The 21,243-nt window shown below is 39.0% G+C and overlaps 1 protein-coding gene across 1 annotated transcript in view; it reads right to left on the bottom strand.

The window, feature by feature from the left end:
• NTN1 (netrin 1) overlaps positions 1-21,243 on the bottom strand; it is a 402,384-nt gene that overhangs the window by 52,148 nt on the left and 328,993 nt on the right. The window contains exon 5 of the mRNA XM_044672111.1: positions 4,881-4,955. Within this exon, the coding sequence (XP_044528046.1) occupies positions 4,881-4,955 (75 nt within the window). The remainder of the gene's footprint in view (positions 1-4,880; positions 4,956-21,243) is intronic.

Below are 21,243 nucleotides of genomic sequence, written 5' to 3'. Positions count from 1 at the left end.
TCCAAACATTCCTGAGGAATAAACCAGACCTAAACAAAAAATTTGAAGACTAATACAAGACACAAGGAAGCCCAAAAAGGTAAATAAGAAAGAGAAAATTTAAGGGACTCATTAAGGTCGAAATGTTTATATGTATACATGGAAAGAGGATTTCTATAATCAAAAATTACTCTTAGTAATTGAGAAGATGGAATGAATTTCCTCAGAAAGAGGGTGAAGAAGTAAGCTGATTATGATGATATGATATATATGTAAATGTGATGATAGAACAATATGTATGATATGATGTGTATGCATATGAATGATATGTAAATTACATTGGAGTTCACCCACCTTTTTTGTTGAAAGAGTTTCAAAGAAACAAAAATGTTGGGAACTACTGGACTAGAGGATGAAGTCAGAAGATGGAGGAATCAGAAAAATGAATGCATTAGTTGATCTTCTGTATAGATCGACTTTATAAGGTTTAAAAGCAACATCACCTTCCCAACAAGTGGTGGAATGCCAAGTATCCATCCATTATAGCTCCTGCTCTCAGTTGATGCCCAAGAGATATAGCATGAGCCCCTAACTCCTTTCACCACTGCTTATGACACCTTACAGAATTTCAAATAGTTACCCAGAAGTAGACCTATGTAGGATTCACTGAGAAATTCACAGTAACCACAGGTTTGAAGCTCTTTCCCCCAAGCTCCCCAAAAAGCAGACCAGACCAGTAACACAAAAGAATTAGTTAGGGCAACTTCAGACTCCATTACTTTCCTATTTATTCCCAAGGAAGTGGATGGCAGGGGCCAGCAGTGAGGGGGAAAATGAGAGAGTGGGGGAAGGTCTTCTCACAATCTCTGCAGATGCCAAGAAACTCTCCAGAAGAGTATTTCAGAATAACCTTGCAGTCTTTTCCCACTGTTTCAGCATGGGCTCAGCAAATAGCTCTTCTTTTTTTTTTTTTAAAACAACTTCAAAGTTTGTTTTGAAATAAAGGTTTATTTTTCCCATGGAAGTCTGAAGGTTTTGCACTGTCTGTGTGAAGAAATGAGCTTGAGCTTTTCGGGATTTATTTGAACTTGGAGATAACTTGAACTTACATGCCTATGGCTACGACTTTGGAACTGACATTCAAAAGCTGTCAATTGGCTTTATCTCTGTTGTTTAGGAGACTAGCCTGGGCTGCTGGATGAGAAGATTTGGTCTGTTTGCTTTAGTTGTATCCCACTCTGCTTAAATATAAAAAAACAAAACAAAACAAAAACAAACCCACAAAAGAAGAAAACCTGGGTAAGATTTTTCAAGTTGTTTTAGTTTCCTGAATTCCTGTGGGTTCCTTTGGGCACCGTCATTTATTTCATGGTTCTGAGTCCTTTTTTCAAATAAAAACTCTGTGCTTTAAGCAGCTGACTCAGTCAGGATCTGGGGTCTGGGTCAACAGCAAAACAGAGGCCCTGGGTTATATGGTGGGGCTGCCAGACATCTGGGTCCCAGCTGGGGTGGGGTGAGGGGCTGCTAAAAACCTTGGTGGGGGTGTGTGTGAGGACTGGGGGTGCTGAACAATTAGGCCACCTGGCCTGGGTGCTGACAGGAATCTCCTTTTCCCCTTCTTTTGCCTTCTCTGTCTCTCTTCCTCCCCCCTATCTCTACTTTCTCTCCACCCTGCATTATCTTTCCTTATGCTTCTTTTTTTCTTTTTCTTCCTTTTTTTCTTCCTTTTCCTAACTCAAATACTCCTTCCTCTTGCTTTCTTTGCCTTGGACTGAGCTTTTGGCTTTGCCCTACCCTGGCTAATTTGGATTACAGTCACTACTTTTAACAGAGATGAAACAAAATTCCCTATAGAAGAAGTGGAAAGATGGAAGGAAGATGGTCAGAATACCCAGACACCCAGAAGTGCTTACTTTGGAAAGTTTGAAGCCTGGTAATGGAAGATACTATCTTCTCCAGGAATCCAGAACCAAAGGTTCTGCAAGGATTAAGCTAGTCTGAGGCCCAGGGATATGGCTGAGCTGATTTATCAGCTAGAAAAGTCACTGTTCTTTCTTATGTGGGGAAAAGGGAAAGCCACAAGTGGGAGAAAGGAGTAAAAGTCTCTCAACAGGAACGTGTCAAGGTTTCCATACTGGAAGAGGCCAATCAAGTCACAAGACAGGGTTAATTTTAATGTTTTTTGACCTAAACCTAAACATTCCTTAATTTACTTCGTAGTGTAGGCTCCTTGATCCTGGTCAGGGTGGCTATCTGACAGTAGCCACCACACACGGTACAATTAAGAGGAGCATTAGTCTAGAAATCAGGAGACCTAGGTGGCACTCCTGTCTTTAGAATACTGGGAAAAAATCCTTCCCCATCTCTGGGTATATTTCCTTCTGCATAAAATGGGAAGCTTAGACTAGAAGACCTAATAGATCTATCTAACATTCCATACCTTTTCTCTGCACAATTCTAAATGCTTTCCCTAAATCCTTTTCCCACCCTCTGTTTACCAGTTCTATCATGCTCCATGCCCCCCCAAGAAGATTTCCTAAATAGGTTTCCTCACTCTAGTCACTTTCTTGGAGTATGGGTCTTTCTTTGTTGTTCAGTTGTTTTCAGTCATGACTTTTAGTCATTGAGGGTTTTCTTGGTAAAGATTCTGGAGTGATCTGCCATATCCTTCTCCAGTTCATTCTTACAGATGAGGAAACTGAGGCAAACAGGGTTAAATGACTTGCCCAGGATCACATAGCTAATAAGTGCCTGAATCCAGATTCAGACTCAGGACTTCTGACTCCAGCACACTCTATCCACTGAGTCACCTAGCTGCTTGTATGTGCCTTTTTTTTTTTTTTTTTTTTTATCCTGGGACTCCATTCTAGGAGCATAGGGCCACAACCAGTAGGCAATGGGTCACCCAACTGGGAAGTGTCTGAGCCCGGACTTGAACCTAGGATCTTTCGTCTCTAGGCCTGGCTCTCAATCCACTGAGCTAGCCCAGCTGCCCCTACTTAAGGTTGCAGTTTCTTTAGCAGATGTAGTTTTACAGGGTGGGGTTGCTAGCCCCACGCCCAACCTTTAGCACTTACTAAATGCCCAAATGCTACTAAATGTTAGTTAGGACTAGATTACTAAAGCAAATGCATTTATTAAATGCATATAATGTAGTAATAATAACAATAGCTAACATTTATGTAGCACTTACTGTGTGCTAGACACTGTGTTAAGTGCTTTATAATTCTTATCTCATTTGATCCTCAGAATAATCCTCAGAGGTAGGTGCTATTATTATGCCCATTTTACAGATGAGGCAAAGAGGGTAAGTGATTTGTCCACAGTGCTGGTAAGTGTCTCAGGCTGTATTTAAATTCAGGTCTTCCTGACTGTGTGTCCAGACTATCCACTGTTTTGTATGTGTATTCTTCCAACTAAAATTATGGGCTCCTAGAAGCCAAGGGGTCTTGTTTTCTACTCTCTACTTCTACCTTGCTTCCCCTGAGTGACTAGCACAGTGCTACTAGGTACTACTGGGCTTCCAGTGATTAAAGAAGCAGAATGGAAGCAAAGGAAGGCAGGGGAAGGACATGGCTGTGTGCCTGCTTATTTTCAGTATTACCGAAGAGACCTCAGAGTCAGTCCAACTTGTACTTGGAGAATTTGGGGGTTCCTCTAAATAATAAGGGGCAGCTATGAAGTAGGAAGCATTGTGGTTGGCTAGAAAAATCCAATTATACAAATACCTTACTTGGAGCTGTGCTTCAGATCTTGCCTTTGCCACTGACCATATGGCCACAGACAGTCTTAGCCTCTGTTTCCTCCTCTAAAATGAACGGGCTGGACTAGATGGTCTCCAAGTTCCCTTTTGACCTTAAATCTAAGATCCCATGAACTTTTCCTATCTTTCTGTACCTACTCCTGCAAAATAGAAGATTCATGGGATCACAGGATGTTATTGTAGGAAGGAACTTTAGAGATCATCTTATGTTTATAGAGACTATCCCTTGCTTTACAAATGAGGAAACTGAGGCCTAGAGAGACTTAGTGATTTGGCCAACATGTCAGGATCATAGAAATATGTAGTGTAAAAGTCAGACTTGACCTCAGAGATCATCTAGCCCACTCTCCTAATTTTACAGATGTGAAAACTGAGACTCAGAGAAATAAAATGATTTTTCTGAGATCCAACAGTAAGTTTTGATAAAATCAGAACTAGAATCTAGGACTCTTGATTCAAGACCTGAACTCTTTCTACTACTCCACACTGGTCATCGGTTTGGACCTGCAGATATTTCTGGAGAAGCCTCTAAATGTATGAAGAAGAGTAGAGCCTAAATTCAAGGGGAAATGTCCAAGGATAGAGTGGTATGTTCAGGATAGTTTCAGTCCTGTGGTCCAGATTGGTCTGCATGCTTGTGACCCACCTAGGGGAAAGGGAGCCTTGAGGGATCAGGCCCTTTCCAGTCCTTCCCTTATCTCTGCAGCACGACATCCTACAATCTCAAAAGAACAGTACAAAAATCTTGTGGTGTCCCATCAGTACTTAATGCCCACCAAGTGCACAGAAACATATGTCTGCCCCTACTGTGGGCATACAGACCTTCACATGTATAGATGTATACAAGCAGGAACCCATATCTCTCTCTCTCTCTCTCTCTCTCTCTCTCTCTCTCTCGTTTTCTCTCTCCTTCATACACACATACTCTCTCTCCCCCTCAATTTCCACCCCCACTTTTCCCTCTCTCCCATTCTCTCTCTCTGTCTGACATACATACACTCTTTCTCGCTCTATCTCTCTTACTCTGACTCTCTCTTTCTGTCTCCCTCCTCTCCCCCCCCCCCCCTTCCTCCACTCCTCCCCACTCCAAAAGGGCTTGCACTTTTTTCTTCCCTAGGAGAGAAACACAGTGACTCACCATAGTCCTTCTTGCAATACTTTTTCATGTTAATCTTCAGCTTCCCTTTGGAGGCCTTGCAGTAGGAATCACAGTCTGCAGGGGAGGAGAGAGAGCACAGACAAAAACTAATTAGCCTGGTGATGAATAGGCAGGCGGGGGCAGGGGCAGGGAGGCTCCAGCTCCCTGAATAAGCAGTGTGCCTGTGATATCCATCTGTCAGGCCCGATTGGGCCGCCCAATAGAGCTTGGGAGGCATTCAGAGCAGGCCTGGTTTTCTAAAGAGACCCTTTTTGACAAAGGAGCCCCCGCCTGCTTACCCCGCCTGACACCTCCCACCTCCCTCCTGCCTCAAGAATCCTTTAGCTGCTGTCTGTGGGCTGCCTTGGCCTCCATGGGAGACCCAGGGGCCTCCATTATTGCGCCACCCAGGGCTTTTGAGAGCCACACAAATTCCCCCTGTTCTTAAGATGCAACTGGAGCCTGATTAAAGCCAATAGAGGCCTCATTGTCACCCCTCGCCCAGGTTCTGTGTCAGGCGCTGGCATTCATCGCACAGAGCCTCTGGCTGGGGTCAGGTCCCAACAAAAAGGGTCACTGAGGAAATTAGCAGCCCATGAAGCGTTAGAAAACCCTTTTAGTGTCCACTCTACTGGAGTGTGCAAATAAAATGCCCCACTAAGAACATTTCACTTCTAATGGGCCCTACTGCTGAGACACAGTGTTCCGAGCTAAGGTTCTGTTCATGCTCCCCAGCCTTCCATCAGGGTCATCCCTGAGTAGAGAGCTGGGGCAGGCCAGAGGATGGACAGTGTCCCACTAAGGATCCTGACCACTCAGCGGTGTTCTGAGGTAGTGACTTGTGCCTTCTGATGGCTCCCAGGTGATCAGGAATGAGGGATCAAAGCTAAGGGGTGGCTCTGTGTCAGCTGATACCACAAAATACCAGAGGGTCATGTATGTGACCCATAAATCCTGCAGGGTGTCATCAAATAAGGCTGGGAAAAAGAATAAAAACAACCGATATTCATATGATCTTTTAAAGTTCTCAAAACACTTTTTACACATAAAATCTCACTTGATTCTCACAGCAACCCTGGAAGACAAATACTGTAAGCAGTGATAATCTCATTTTCTGGATGAGGAAACTGAGGCTCACAAAGATTAAGCCTCTTATTTATGGTCACACAAACAATAAGTCTTAAGGCAGTATTTGAAAATGGGTAGCCATATTTCATATTTCTTCCCAGGAAAGCAAGCTTCAAGGCAAGTCACGTTATGGTGTAATAATAGAGAGGATCGTTGAATAAACTTATATTCCTTTTTCTCCCTAAGGCTGCTCCTTTACCTTGCCTCACCCTAACAAACTGGACCAGTGATTCCCAAAGTGGGTGCCAACGCCCCCTGGTGGGTGCTGCAGTGATCCAGGGGAGCGGTGATGGCCACAGGTGCATTAGGGGGCGGTGAATAACTGTAAGGGGGCTGTAATTCAAAAGTTCTTAATTGCATTTCCTTCATCATATTTAGTGGAATGTGGATTCAGTGCGGTAAACAATTTATTAACAAAAAAAAAGAAACCAATTGCAAATAGTCAATCGCAGTGATTTAAGATTACTGCTGACGAAAATAGAGCCAAGGATTACTAAACTGGTAGCAGCACACCAGGTTCATCCTTCTCATTAAGATGATTTTGAATGTTTTAACTTTTTTTGTATTACATTCTATTCTGAGTTCAATAAATAGTTTCATAATTTTAAAGTTCAATGTTTCTAATTTATACTTTTCTTTACTATATTTTATGAAAAAAGTAGAAACATTAATACATATATCTTTCCTATTAATTGCTATTAAAAATTAATTTCCAGGGTGAGCTAAGTAATATTTTTTCTGGAAAGGGGGTGTTAGGCCAAAAAAGTTTGGGAACTACTGAACTGGACAATACTAGATTCCTAACTTGTACTCTGCTGGGCCTGGAAAGTTCTCCCTTGTGATAGTTGAACTCATACCATACAAATGTATAGAGTGCTTTATTACCTTCCTAACTACCTTCACCTATTCAGGTTTGCAACACATGTTGAACATACTAACTCATTTGAGACTCACAACAACCTTGTAAGTTAGGTGCTATTATTATCTCCATTTTGAAGATGAGGAAATTGAGGCTAAGAGAAGACTTACTCGGAGTTACATAGCTAGTAAGAGGCTGAGGGGTAATTGTAATTCAGCTTTTCCTGATTCCAAGTCCAGCATTCTATTAACTCTATTATTCTATTAACTCATTTGCTTCTCCTTATTAACTGTGAGATAGAGGGTATAGGCAAAATTTTTAGGAAAAGATGTTTATACCTATTGCTGCCTTTTTCTCAGGGCCTTTTCAGTTCCCAAATCCTTGTAGTCTGGCTTCTAATTCCTTTATTCAATTGAAATTGCTCTCTAAAAAATTAATAAAATTCTCCTAAATCCAATACTAAATCCAATGGCTTTTGTTTATTCTTTATCCTTCTAGATCTTTCTTCAGTGACACTGTGGACTCCCTCCTCTGAAGATTTTCTCTTACCTAGGTTTCATGATGCTACTCTGTCTTGGCTCTTCTGTCTATATGACTGTTCTTTCTCAAGCTCTTTCGGTGGATCATTTAGGTTAACACCTCCTAATCCACTGAGCTCCCCAAAGCTCTCTCCTGGGTCCATTTCTCTTATTTTTTAATACTCTTTCATTGATCTCATTGACTCATAATGAATGGTTCCACTATCCTCTCTATGCAGAGTACTCCCAAATCTGCAGACAACCATCATACCAAATGTCACTTCCACATTACCAAGAGTCTGATGTATAACTCCACCTGGATGTCCCACAAGTATCTCAAACTCAACATATCCAAAATAAAACTTATCTTTCCACAAATACCAATCCCTCCTCCTGTTTTTTTTTTTGTCAAGAACTATGTATCATAGGTTCCCAAATTAGGAATAATCTTTTCTTCTTCACTCATTCATTCCTCATATTCAACTAATTGCCAAGTCTTATTAGTTCCATCATTAGGGTGTAGAATCTGTCCCCTTCTCTAGTTTCAGGCTTTTGCCAGATTTCATATGAATTATTATAATGGCTCCTCATTTGTCTCCCTTGTCTCTAGCCTCTCCTTTCTTTAATCCCTTCTCCACAGAAATACCAAATTGGTATCTAAAGCAGATGTCTGATCCAAGTCATTTCCTTGCTGAAGAAGATCTATGGTTCTCTATTATCTCTAGGATAAAAAGAGAAACCACTCTGACATTTAAAGCTTCAACCATTTTTTCTAGACTCCCTATAACATTCTTTATTCTAGTCACACTGACCAATTTGTTGTTTTCCATATATGATTCCATCTCTTGGTTCTGTGCCATTGCTTAGGTGGTCCTTCCCACATTGAATGCTCTTCCTCTTCACTTCCATCTCTTGGCCATCCTAGTTCCTTTAAAGGTTAAGTTAAAGGACCACCTTTTCTAAAAGAAAAGGTCTTTCTTTTAAGGACCCTTCTCTCCATCAATATTTGTATTTAGTTTGTATATATTTTATATTTAACTGTGTACATGTTTACTCCCATGAAATGTGAGCTCCTTGAGGGCAGGAATTGTTTTTATTTTTGTAACCCCAGTGCCTGGTACAGTTTCAGGCACATGGCAGACACTGAATTAATGCTTGATGAAATAATGAAGAACTAATTCTTCAATAAACTTAATTAGGATATATAAGTTTTGTGATGATTTTCCTTTTTACTTCTCTAGCAAATTTACAAAATAATCATCTACTTAAAAAGCATTTGCTAATAAATGTTGGAGAAAGGATAGTGGAGACTAATTGCTTCCATAACCTCTAAAAATAAGCTCCTGAAATCTAATACAACTTGCTTAGACCCTGTGACCTCTTTTTTTTAGCTATTCATAATTCTTTTTCCTGATTATTAGGTTCTGGAGCACTGAGGTTGCCAGGTAAATGATCTCCAGTTAAATGAGGTGCTATTATGTACACCTCCTACCTTTATAAGACCTGAAATGATTCTACCTTCAGAAAAATATATAGCCTCTCTTAAAAGAATAGTGTAGAAATCACATTTTGCACACTTTGTAGTCTATGTAATTCAGTAGCTAAATTCTGACCTCATCTGTTCTGAAGTAGAAGGCTCTAAAACTGCTTTGTCATTGATGGCACAAACTCTATTTCAAAACAAAAAAACACTAATTTCAAGCAGATCAGAGCCAAGGGTCAGGGGCTAGCCTATTTATTTTATTCAACTTGTCCTATATGAAAGTCAAAGACAGACCTTGAGTTAGAATGATTGTGAAGAGTTGTAAGAACACATAGTTCTTTAACTTGAGAGGCAACTTGACATACTGGATAGATTAGAACATTGGACCTAGAATCAGGAAGATCTGCCTTAGACACTAATTGTATGACCTTGGGAAAGTCAACAAACCTTTCTCAGCCTTAATTTTCTTCTCTGTAAAATGGTGCCCTATATCATAGGGATATTGTGAAGATTAAGATTAGAAGATAAGGTAAACTGTGAAATACTTTTGTTGTTGTTGGATTGTTTCTATTATGACCAACCCTTCATGACCCCATTTTGGGGTTCTCTTGGCAAGGATATTAGAATGGTTTGCAAACCTTAAGGACCTATATGTTACTCTTCCTCTTCCTCCTTCTCCTCCTCCCACTACTACTACTACTACAGCTACTACTACTGCTACTGCTGCTACTATCATTGTTGCTGTTACTACTATGTATCAAGTCTGAATATGCTGTGAAATATCTGGTTAACTTTCGTGATCAATCATTTATTATTACCCCTCACATACTTTCTATGCCAGATAAACCAATCTACTTGCTTTTCCTAGTACATAGCTTTCTATCTCCTGTTTCTTTGCCTTGTCCAAATGTCTAGAGGGTGGTACTTCCTTGCCTCTGTCTCCGGAAACCCCTAGACTGCTCTTATAATTTTAGATGATACCTAAATTGAGGCCAGTTATTTGTTCTATCCCCTAGAAATAACTCTTCATAATTCTGTGTGTGATGCACACCAAAGCATGCACACCCAGCTCCATGGAAATGCTCCAATCCGATATACTGCTACATGTATATATTTTGATATAGTTTTGTGTGTGTGTTCCATTTTCCCCATCCTACTTCTAATGAGATATATGCTCTTTAAGGGCAGGGACCAATTTCATTTTTGTCTATGTAGACCCGGTACCTAACAGAGGGACTGGCACCTAGTAGATGTTCAATAAATACTTGTTGATTTTTCCATATTCATGTTCCAGGGATTTACTTCCAACTTGGCTACCATCTTCCTCTCTCTGTTTGCCCCTCTCCTTCATCACTCATCTTCAGGGCCAGATTTCTGACTTTTATTTTGGACAAATGCTATGATGTTGTTCAAACTAAGAATAGCCAAGAAACGATCCTTGATAGGAATGGGCAATGGTGCTGACACAGGGGTCAAAGGAAAACATCTGACCAGTGACTCATTGGCCTCTCTGTTTCCTTCCTTATCACCAAGTGATAGAAAAAGATGTTGAGAAAAGATAATAGCTACCTGGCTCCCAACTCTGGGTTTGGCTCTGCATATAAGAGAGCTGCAGTGTACAGCAAAGCCACCATCTGTCGAGCCCACAGCAAGAATATCCTGGTGGGTTCATGTTCTTGGCTCCCTAATATTCTCAGTCCTCCCACAGTAGCCCATCTCCCACCTTAATCTTTTCACCTGCTCTATTGGCCTGGCAAGAGAGTTATCCCAGAGCCAAGAGGCTCCTTCTCAACAGCTGATCTCCTTCCATCCACACTCTTCATTTCCTACTGTACAACTCACTTTCCTGCCCTCCTATCATGTTCTGTGTGCCTCTTCTTCCAGGTTCCAAAAGCCAGCTGGGCAGGCCTGCTCACCGGATATAAGCCAATCTCTAAGCATATGGCAGATGCAGCCAAGTATGCCCCCATTCCAGCTATGGGCTTTACATCTGGCACCTTTCTACTCTGGATGCCAGGCAGCACATTGGCAAGATTCGTGTAGGCAGGAGCCAGTCCTGTCCTATGAATTCAGTGTCATTAAGCTCAGATCAGTTAGGGCAGTAGGCTCAGTGAACTAATTAGATACAAAACCACAACTGGTCCTCTAAGTGGCAGAGAAACATGGAGTGTCACATTGAAGATGCCAGAACTGACTTGAGCAAGCTAAATACAATGTTTACAGTCCAAGATAGGCAATCTCTGCCTCTTTTAGCCAGGGCACCAATCGGTGGAGTAGAGAGGAAAAGGGGGATGGAAATAGGGAGGGTGTCGGTAAGAAAGATCAACTGGTACTTTTTACTCCAAAAACAACATCCAGTCTGAAAGCAGCTAGTGAGTATCCATACCACCTGAGGAGATATACTTCCCCTCAGATTTTACCAAAGATTTTCCAGCTCTATCTGAAACTGGGGTATGGGCTCTCCAGCACCATCATTGAACAAAGTCCATTTTGCTATGTTTCTAGGTAAGAGCAACCTAGGAAAACTACAGTACTAGGTGGGAACTGCTGAGGCCAGTCCTTCCCTATCTCTTCTGGCTTCTTCTTCCCCCTACAATTCTTATTAAAAATGACTGATAAGGGTTGGAGCCAAGATCGCAGAGAAGGTACATGGACCCATCTGATCTCTACACCTCCAAAAACTATGATATAACAACTCAGAATGAATTATGGAGCAGCATAACCAACAAAAGGATGAAATGAAGTAATTTTTCAACCCAAAACAACTTAGATGGACAGCACAAGGGATCTAGTGCACCACTGTGGAGGTGGAGCCCAAAACAGCATACCAGGATAAGTGCCACCAAGGTAATAAGCCTTGGTCATAGCTGAAGCATGAGCAAAGGCTTCCAGAGTCCTCAGCCATAGAGGGTACAGGGGGAAGTTGGACAATTGCTCAGAAAAATATTACAGGGATCTATCTCTTTGCTGGTTCTGGATGCAAGATTCTTGTACTACTTATATGCAGACCCAGGAAACAATCCTGGAGCATACTCTCAGGGGGGAGGAGGAACACTAGCACAAATCTGTATTTTGTGGCTACAGAAGAGTAGGGGACCCTAGTCACAGCCTCAAGGCAGAAGAGAGTGTGTGTGGTTACCTCCAGACCAGAGCACAGTCCTGGAGAATATTAAACACACCTCTCCTAACATCATACTACCTTGGAAGAACTAAAAGCTGATAGATTCCCAGAGCCACCTCTGAAGGCAGCTGCACAAAGAACCTGAAGCTTGGAACAGTGCTCCCTTTACCACAGTTACAAGGCCCAACTTTAATAGTTTTTTTTTCAAGTAAAAGAAAAGAAAAAGACTGGAAAATGAACAAAGAACAACAACAAAAACTCAACACAGAAAGTTATTTTGGTGACAGGGAAGATCAAAAAACAAATTCAGAGGAAGACAGCAAAGTCAATATTGCTGCATCCAAAGTCTCCAAGAAAAAATTGAATTGCTCTTAAGCCCCAAAAGAATTAATAGAGGAACTCAAAAAGGATTTTTAAAATTAAATAAAATAAATAGAAGAAAAATATGGTAAAGAAATTAGAGTGATATAGGAAAATCATGAAAAAAGAGCCAACAGCTTGGTAATGGAGGCACCAAAAATACTGAAGAAATTAAAACCTTAAAAAACAGAATAAGACAACTGTTAAGAGGCACAAAAATGCACTGAAGAGAAAAACTTGTTAAGAAGCAGAACTGGCCAAATGAAAAAAGATATACAAAAATGCACTGAAGAGAAGAACTTCTTAAAAAGCAGAATTGGCCACATGGAAAAAGAGGTATGAAAATTCACCAAGAAAAAAAAAACTTAAAAAAAATAATTGGACAAATGAAAATGAAGTACAAAAGCTCAATAAAGGAAAAAATGACTTAGAATTAGAATTGGGTGGTTAGAAGCTAATAATCCTGTGAGACATAAAGAAATAAAGTCAAAAGGATGAAAAAACTAGAAGAAAATATGAACTATCTCACTGAAAAAATAACTTATCTGGAAAGTGAATATGGGAAAGATAATCTAAAAAGTATTGAACTACCTGAAAGTCAGGATCAAGAAAAAGAACTTAGATATCATCTTTCAAGCAATTCTCAAGGAAGCTGTACTGATATTCTAGAACCAGAGGGTAAAATAGAAATTGGAAGAATCCACTGATGGAAAGAGATCCCCAAATGATAACTCCCAGGAATATCATAGCCAAATTCCAGAACTCCCAGGTCAAGGAGAAAATATTGCCAACAGGCAAAAACAAACAAACAAACAAATCACCCAATTCAAATACTGTGGTGCTACAATCAGAATAACACAAGATTTAGCAATTCCTACATCAAAGACCAGAGGGCCTGAGATATGATATTTCAGAGGGCAAAGGAACTAGGACTTAATCACTTACCCAGCAAAACTGAACATAATCCTTCAGGGGGGAAAATGAGTATTCAATGAAATGAAGGACTTTCAAATATTCCTGATGAAAAGACCAGAGCTGAATGGAAAATGTGACTCTCAAATATAAGAGAAACATAAAAAAGTAAGCAGGAAAGAGAAATCAAGACATTCAACAAGGTTAAACTGTATACATCTCTACATGGGGAGATGATTCTTGTAATTCCAAAGAACTTTATCATTATTAGGATACTTAGAAGGAATGTACATAGACAGAGAATGAGGCTGTGAGTTTAATATGATGGGATGATATAAAAATAAAATAAAATTAAGGCATGAGAAAGAAATTTATTGAGAGGAGGGGAAAGGGAAAAACAAAATGGGGCAAATTATCTCACATAAAAGTGGCATGAAATAGCTTTCCCAAAGAAGGAGAAGATGGGGGTTATGGGGAGGGGAATATGTGAACCTGACTCATTGGAATTGGCTTAATGAGGAAAAAAAACCAACCAATTGGGTAAAGAAATCTATTTTACCCTACAGGATTGTAGGAGAGGAAGGAAATAAGTGAGTGGGAGATGGGGCTGATAGAAAAGAGGATAAATTGGGGGGAGATGGTAGTCAGAAACTAAACAGGGGGAAATAGAATGGAAGGTAATACATGCAATTTTTTTACAAGTCTCTCTAATGAAGGTTTCATTTCTGAAATACATAGAGAAATGAGTCAAATACATAAGAATACAAGTCATTCCCCAAATGACTTAAATCACTTTTAATTAGAGAAATGCAAATTAAAACTGTTCTGAGATATCATCCTACACCTATCAGATTAGTTATTAGGACAGAAAAGGAAAATGACAAAACTTGCGGTGGATATGGGAAAATTGTGACATAGCAATGCACTGATAGGGGAGTTGTGAAATGATTTAGTCATTCTGGAGAGCAATTTGGACCTCTGCCCAAAGTGCTATAAAACAGTATATATCCTTTGACCCAGTAATACTTCACTAGATTTGCAACTGAAAGAAATTTTTTAAAAAAGGAGAAGGACCTATGTGTACAAAATATTTAAAGCAACTCCTTGTGGAGGCAAAGAATTTGAAAGTGAGGGGATACCCATCAATTGGGGAACGGCTGTGTAAGTTACAGTATATGATTGTAATTGAATACTATTGTGCTATAAGAAATGGCAAGCTTAGAAAGACCTGGAAAGACTTACATGAATGGAAGCAGAGTGAAATAAGCAGAACCCAGGAGTACATTGTACACAATGACAGGAATACTATATAATGAACAGCTGTGAATACCTTAGCTATTCTCAGCAAAACAACAATCCAAAACTATCTCAAAGAATTCATTATAAAAAATGCCATCTGCTTTTAGAGAAAAGGAATGGATAGAGTCTGAATCTAGATCAAAGAAGACTTTTTTCTTAATTTCTTTTTTCTTAGTTTTTTCTTAAAATTTTTTATGAATTTCCTTCCACAAAAGGATAAATATGGAAACATGTTTTACATGATTGCATATATAAAATCTATATGAGATTGCTTACATCTCAATGGAAGTAGGAGGTTAGAAATTGGGAGGTTTAGAGGGAGGGAGAGAATTTGAGATTCAATATTCTTTGAAAAATGTTGGAAACATTTTTTATGTACATTTGGGGAGAAAATAAAATTACAGAAATCCATTTGTAAAAATAATTAAGCAAGGAGATTGGACTACTCTAAAAAAACAAAGAAGTTTAGAGTCTAGTTAGTGAGATGATGTATAAACAAAGGAAAAGTTTAATATGAACACAATAGTAGAAGAAATGTCACAAGGCAGAACATTTGTCAATTGTGTAATACTAGCAACTAGATTACTATTAGACAATCTGGATTCAACTTCAGGCAAGTACTAATAGATTAGAGCTGGGAGGGAACTTTGAGGTCATCTGGCCCAATCCTCTCATTTTACACATGAGGAAATAGTTCCAGAGAGGCCAAGAAACTTGTAGAATGTCACACAGTTAGCAGCAAAAGCCCTTCAAGTTCTAAATCCATAGTCCTATGATTCTAAAAGGAAAGCTTAGTGAGGATTAGAGTGATCAGGAAATAGACCGTGAAGAATGGAATTTGACTTAGGCTTTGAAGGATGAGTAAGATGTGGACAGGTGATAAAGGGTGAAGGATTCTCAGTAAGAAACCATGGTAGAAAAAGCAAGGATTTGGAGCTGGTGGGTAGGGGGGAGGAAGTGCATGGTATATTCAGGGGACAGTGAGTAGTAGACAGACTAGTAGCAGACAGGCTGTTTTCATCTGTAAAATTTAACTTTTCTGATACCTGGTGCAAGTGGGAGAGAGAGCAAGAAAGAATCTAGAGGTATAGTGAAGGGTTAGAAGGAAAAAAAAGACGTGATTTTACAGGGCTTTAGAGTTTACAAAGACACTTAAATGCATTATTTGATTTCTCACTTAAACTCAGAGGGAAACAAAACAAGGGCAGCTGAGGAAAAGGAGGCTCAGAAAGATTATGTGACTTGTTCAAGGTCACACAGCTTAAATGAGAGTGCCAGGATTCAGACCTACGTACTCACTTTTAGTCCAAATTCTCTTTCTTCCACATAACAACTGCCTCCAAGAAAAGGCACTCTCTGCCTTTTCTGGCTTTAGGTCTATGAAACTCCGCCAGGCCCCTTCTCCTAGAGGGAACTGTCAGCACCTCAGGAATAGAATCATCCCAAAATCATTTATACACAGGCTGAGAACTGGCTTGAGGCCAAGAGAAAGAGTACTGTGGAGTAGGATAAGCCACACTGAAAAATCTCCTCACTGCTATTCACTGCACTGAGATGTTCTCTCTCACCTCCCTCCCTCATTCCCCATAATAGTCTTGGGGTCACTCTAATACATCTTAGTCTCAATTGCAGACAAAGGGCAGAAGACTCCTTTGTGCGTACTTCAGTCTTTCTTGAGTCATAGTTGTATGCTTGGACCAGTATTCCTATTCTTTTATTTAATAGATGATGACCTAGTAGGACTCCTTCCACTATCATTTTCCACAAGCCATAAGCTGTGTCCATAATATGACATTTATTTGAGTTTAGGTCCCTAATGCAGAAAATATTGAGGGCCTAGAAGAGGTATATGTCATCACTGGTCAGCAGCGAAGAGACTGTGTTTGTCTTCTGGAAAAATTACTCACTCTGGAGCTAAAAGACCTAAATTTAAACTTGCCTCTTGATACTCACTACTTGGGTGAACTTAAGCAAGTCATTTAATTTCTCTGAGTCTCTGTTTAATCTAGCTGTAAAATGAGGGGAGTTGGACTGGATCCCTTCTGTATCAAGATTTGTGATCTAATGATTCTATCTCCAGATTGATGGTTTAGAATTAACATTTTGGACTATGATTTTTGCTTACTACAAGAAGGAATTTCCTACAAGTAAGAACTATACAATAACAACAGAAACAAAAACAGTGTTTTGAGAATTAGAGAGTTTTGAGTCACATAAGGTATTTAAGCAGAGAGTAGAAGATTTTTCAAGGAAATTCTTGCTTCCAGTTGAACTACGATACTCCTGAGCTTCCTTCTAGCTCTGAGATTTTATGCTTCACATCAATTCCTTTTTGCCAAAAGAATAAACACTGCTTAATTTTCCTTGATATGCATACACACACCCACCCCCCCCCACACACAAAAATATAGTATTTGGGGGTGGTGGCAGTGAGGGTAATTATTTCTCCCAACTGTGTAAGAAACATCAAGGCAATAGGATAAATTAGTTTATCTCAATCACAGAGCTCCCTAGTTGGGCAATTCTAAATGAATTCCTTAAAAAGTCCCTGAGGCAGGCAATGGCAAGTCTCATCTTCCTCCAATGTCAAAGCATCCCCTCACTTTAGCAAAAGGAAGTAGGATCTAAAGCTCAGTGAAGAGACTGGGGCTGGATATATAGATCTGTGAAACATAAGTATTGAGATTATCATTAAACTCATGGGAACTTAAGGGTTTGAGGATGGAAGGGTAAGGAAAGGAAGTACAACAAAGGGAAGAGAAGGGAGCCTAATACAGAGTCTTAAGGCACACCCATAACCAGGGGGCATAATATGTAAGAGGAGGGCAGCTTAGAGTTGGGAGGAGAAACAGGTGTCATGGAAATCCAGGGAGGAAAGAACATACATAAGAGATAGTCAACAATTTATCTGTTGATAGACTACGGACAATGAAGGCTGAGAAAAGAACATCAGATTTGGCAACATATTACTGGTAACTACAGAGAGATCAATTTTAATTGATGTTCCAGATTTGTTTCGGTTTTTCTCAGTAAAATAAAAGGTAAGATCCTTAGCTGAGAGAGTAGAAAGGAAAAACATTAATAAACTTAAAAAGAGAATAAAGGTTTGAAATCATTCCTGTGTAGAGTGAGATAGGGAATCATTGAAGGAAGAAAAAAGGATTTTGCTAAAGTGAGGGGATGGATAGAAGGAAACATGAAATATCTCAATGAGAAAGTGACAGACCAAGAAAATCGGTCTAGAAGAGACAATTTGAGAATCATTGGTCTCCCTGAAAAAGGTGAAATTAATAGAAATTTGGACTCCATAGTAAAAGAAATTATTCAGCAAAATTGCCCTGAAGTTCTACAACAAGAGGGCAATATAGACATTGAAAGGATCCATAGATCACCCTCGACATTTGATCCAGATAAGAAAACGCCCAGGAATATAATTGCCAAATTCAAGGGCTTCCAAGTAAAAGAAAAAATCTTACAAGAAGCTAGAAAGAGACAATTCAAATACCAAGGAGCACCAATCAGGATCACACAGGATCTGGCAGCCTCCATGCTAAAAGATTGCAAGGCTTGGAATATGATATTCAGAAAGGCAAGAGAGCTGGGCCTACAACCACGGATCAACTACCCATCAAAATTGACTATATACTTCCAGGGGAAAGTATGGGCATTCAACAAAATTGAAGATTTCCAAGTATTTGCACAGAAAAGACCAGGGCTAAATGGAAAGTTTGATATCCAACCACAAAAATCAAGAGAAACATGAAAAGGTAAATAAGAAACAGAGGGGAAAGAAAAAAAACTCATAATTTTTTAAATTTGCCTTTTTAAGAGCCTCAGTAAGATCTAATTATCTGTATTCCTATCTGGAGAAATGCTATGTATAATTCTCTGTAGTGAACTCTATTCACTATTAAGTATTCACTATTATAGTGGTCAGAAGAATGATTAATGGGGAGAGGGTGGAGTGCTGAATGGTCTAAGATGATATGGGGGGTGGGAAAGAGGAGGGTGAATGGAGGGAGACACCAGGAGAAACTTGAGAGAATAAGAAAAATAGGATAATCTATTACACAAAAAGAGGGCATGGGATGGGGAGGGGACAAATACTATTATAAGAAGGAGAGGAAGAGAGCATCAAGAGGTAATTTTAAACCTTACTCTCAGCGTAATCAACTTGGAGAGGGAAGAGTAGCTATACTATCCATTGGGATATAAAACTCTATCTAACCCTACTGAGAAAGTCAGAAGGGATAAACCAAGGGGAGCAGGGGAGTGGGGAGGTAAAAAAAGGGAGGGGAGAAGAAGGGGGAGGGAATTTATTAGGCCTTCAAAACAAAAAGAGGAGAATAATAAGGGAGGGGGTAGAAAGGGAAGTTAATCAAGGGAGGGGATAGGGGATACTGGCTTAATAGCAAACCACTGGTTTAAAGGAAATAGATTAAGAAGAAGGGGTAGGAATAGGGGAGAATACAAAAATGTTAGGGAGGACAGAAATTAATGAATTGGGCATGCAACTCAAAAAATTAGAAAGCGAGCAAATTAAAAATCCCCAGATGAAAACTAAATTAGAAATACTAAAAAATCAAGGGAGAAATCAATAAAATTGAAAGTAAAAGAACTATTGAATTAATAAATAAGACTAGAAGCTGGTACTTTGAAAAAACAGAGAAAAGAGACAAAGTACTGGTCAATCTAATAAAAAAAAAGGAAAGAAGAAAACCAAATTGACAGTATCAAAGATGAAAAGGGAGACCTCACCTCTAATGAAGGGGAAATTAAGGCAATCATTAAAAACTATTTCACCCAATTATATGGCAACAAATATAACAATTTAGGAGATATGGATGAATATTTACAAAAATATAAACTGCTTAGATTATCAGCAGAAGAAATAGAATATCTAAATAATCCCATATCAGAAAAAGAAATTGAACAAGCCATCAAAGAACTCCCAAGAAAAAATCGCCAGGGCCTGATGGATTCACAAGTGAATTCTATCAGACATTCAAAGAGCAACTAATCCCAATACTATTCAAATTATTTGATATGATAAGCAAAGGAGTCCTACCAAATTCCTTTTATGACACAAATATGGTACTGATTCCAAAGCCAGGAGATCAAAAACAGAGAAAGAAAACTACAGACCAATCTCCCTAATGAACATAGATGCAAAAATATTAAATAGAATACTAGCAAAGAGACTCCAGCATGTAATTAAGAAGATCATCCACCATGATCAGGTGGGATTTATACCAGGAATGCAAGGATGGTTCAACATTAGGAAAACCATCCACATAATTGACCATATCAACAGTCTAACAAACAAAAATCACATGATTATCTCAATAGATGCTGAAAAAGCCTTTGACAAAATACAGCACCCATTCCTATTGAAAACATTGAAAAGTATAGGAATAGAAGGACCTTTCCTAAAAATAATAAACAGTATATACCTAAAACCATCAACAAACATCATATGCAATGGGGATAAATTAGAAGCCTTCCCAATAAGATCAGGAGTGCAACAAGGATGCCCATTATCACCTCTATTATTCAACATTGTACTAGAAACACTAGCAGTTGCAATTAGAGAAGAAAAAGAAATTGAAGGTATCAAAGTGGGCAAAGAGGAGACTAAGCTATCACTCTTTGCAGATGATATGATGGTCTACTTAAAAAATCCTAGAGAATCAACTAAGAAGCTTGTAGAAATAATCAACAACTTTAGCAAAGTGGCAGGATACAAAATAAATGCACATAAATCATCAGCATTTCTATACATTTCCAACACACTAGAGCAGCAAGAGGTAGAAAGAGAAACACCATTTAAAATCACCCTAGACAATATAAAATACTTGGGAATCTATCTACCAAAACAAACACAGCAATTATATGAAAACAACTACAAAACACTTTCCAAACAAATAAAACTGGATCTCAACAATTGGAAAGCCATTAATTGTTCATGGGTAGGACGAGCTAACATAATAAAAATGACCATTCTACCCAAATTAATTTACCTATTTAGCGCCATACCTATCAAACTACCAAAAAACTTCTTTACTGAATTAGGAAAAACTATAACAAATTTCATTTGGAATAACAAAAGATCAAGAATATCAAGGGAAATAATGAAAAAAATGTGAAGGAAGGGGGCCTAGCAGTACCAGATATTAAACTATACTATAAAGCATCAGTCATCAAAACAATATGGTACTGGCTAAGAGACTGAGAGGAGGATCAGTGGAATAGACTTGGGGTAAATCACATCAGCAAGACAGTGTATGATAAACCCAAAGAGCCCAACTTTTGGGACATGAATCTACTATTTGACAAAAACTGCTGGGAAATTTGGAAAACGATATGGGAGAGATTAGGTCTAGATCAACATCTCACACCCTACACCAAGATAAATTCAGAATGGGTGAATGACTTGAACATAAAGAGGGAAACTATAAATAAATTAAGTGAACACAGAATAGTATACCTGTCAGATCTCTGGGAAAGGAAAGATTTTAAAACCAAGCAAGAGTTAGAGAAAATTACAAAATGTAAATTAAATGGTTTTGATTATATTAAGCTAAAAAGCTTTGGACAAACAAAAACAATGTAGTCAAAATCAGAAGGGAAACAACAAATTGGGAAAAAATCTTTATAACAAAAAACTCTGACAGGGGTCTAAT

This window comes from Gracilinanus agilis, chromosome 4, assembly GCF_016433145.1.
Source record: "Gracilinanus agilis isolate LMUSP501 chromosome 4, AgileGrace, whole genome shotgun sequence".
Classification (NCBI taxonomy): domain Eukaryota; kingdom Metazoa; phylum Chordata; class Mammalia; order Didelphimorphia; family Didelphidae; genus Gracilinanus; species Gracilinanus agilis.
The sequence above is the reverse complement of the archived record's forward strand: the minus strand, read 5'-3'. Positions and strand labels throughout refer to the sequence as shown.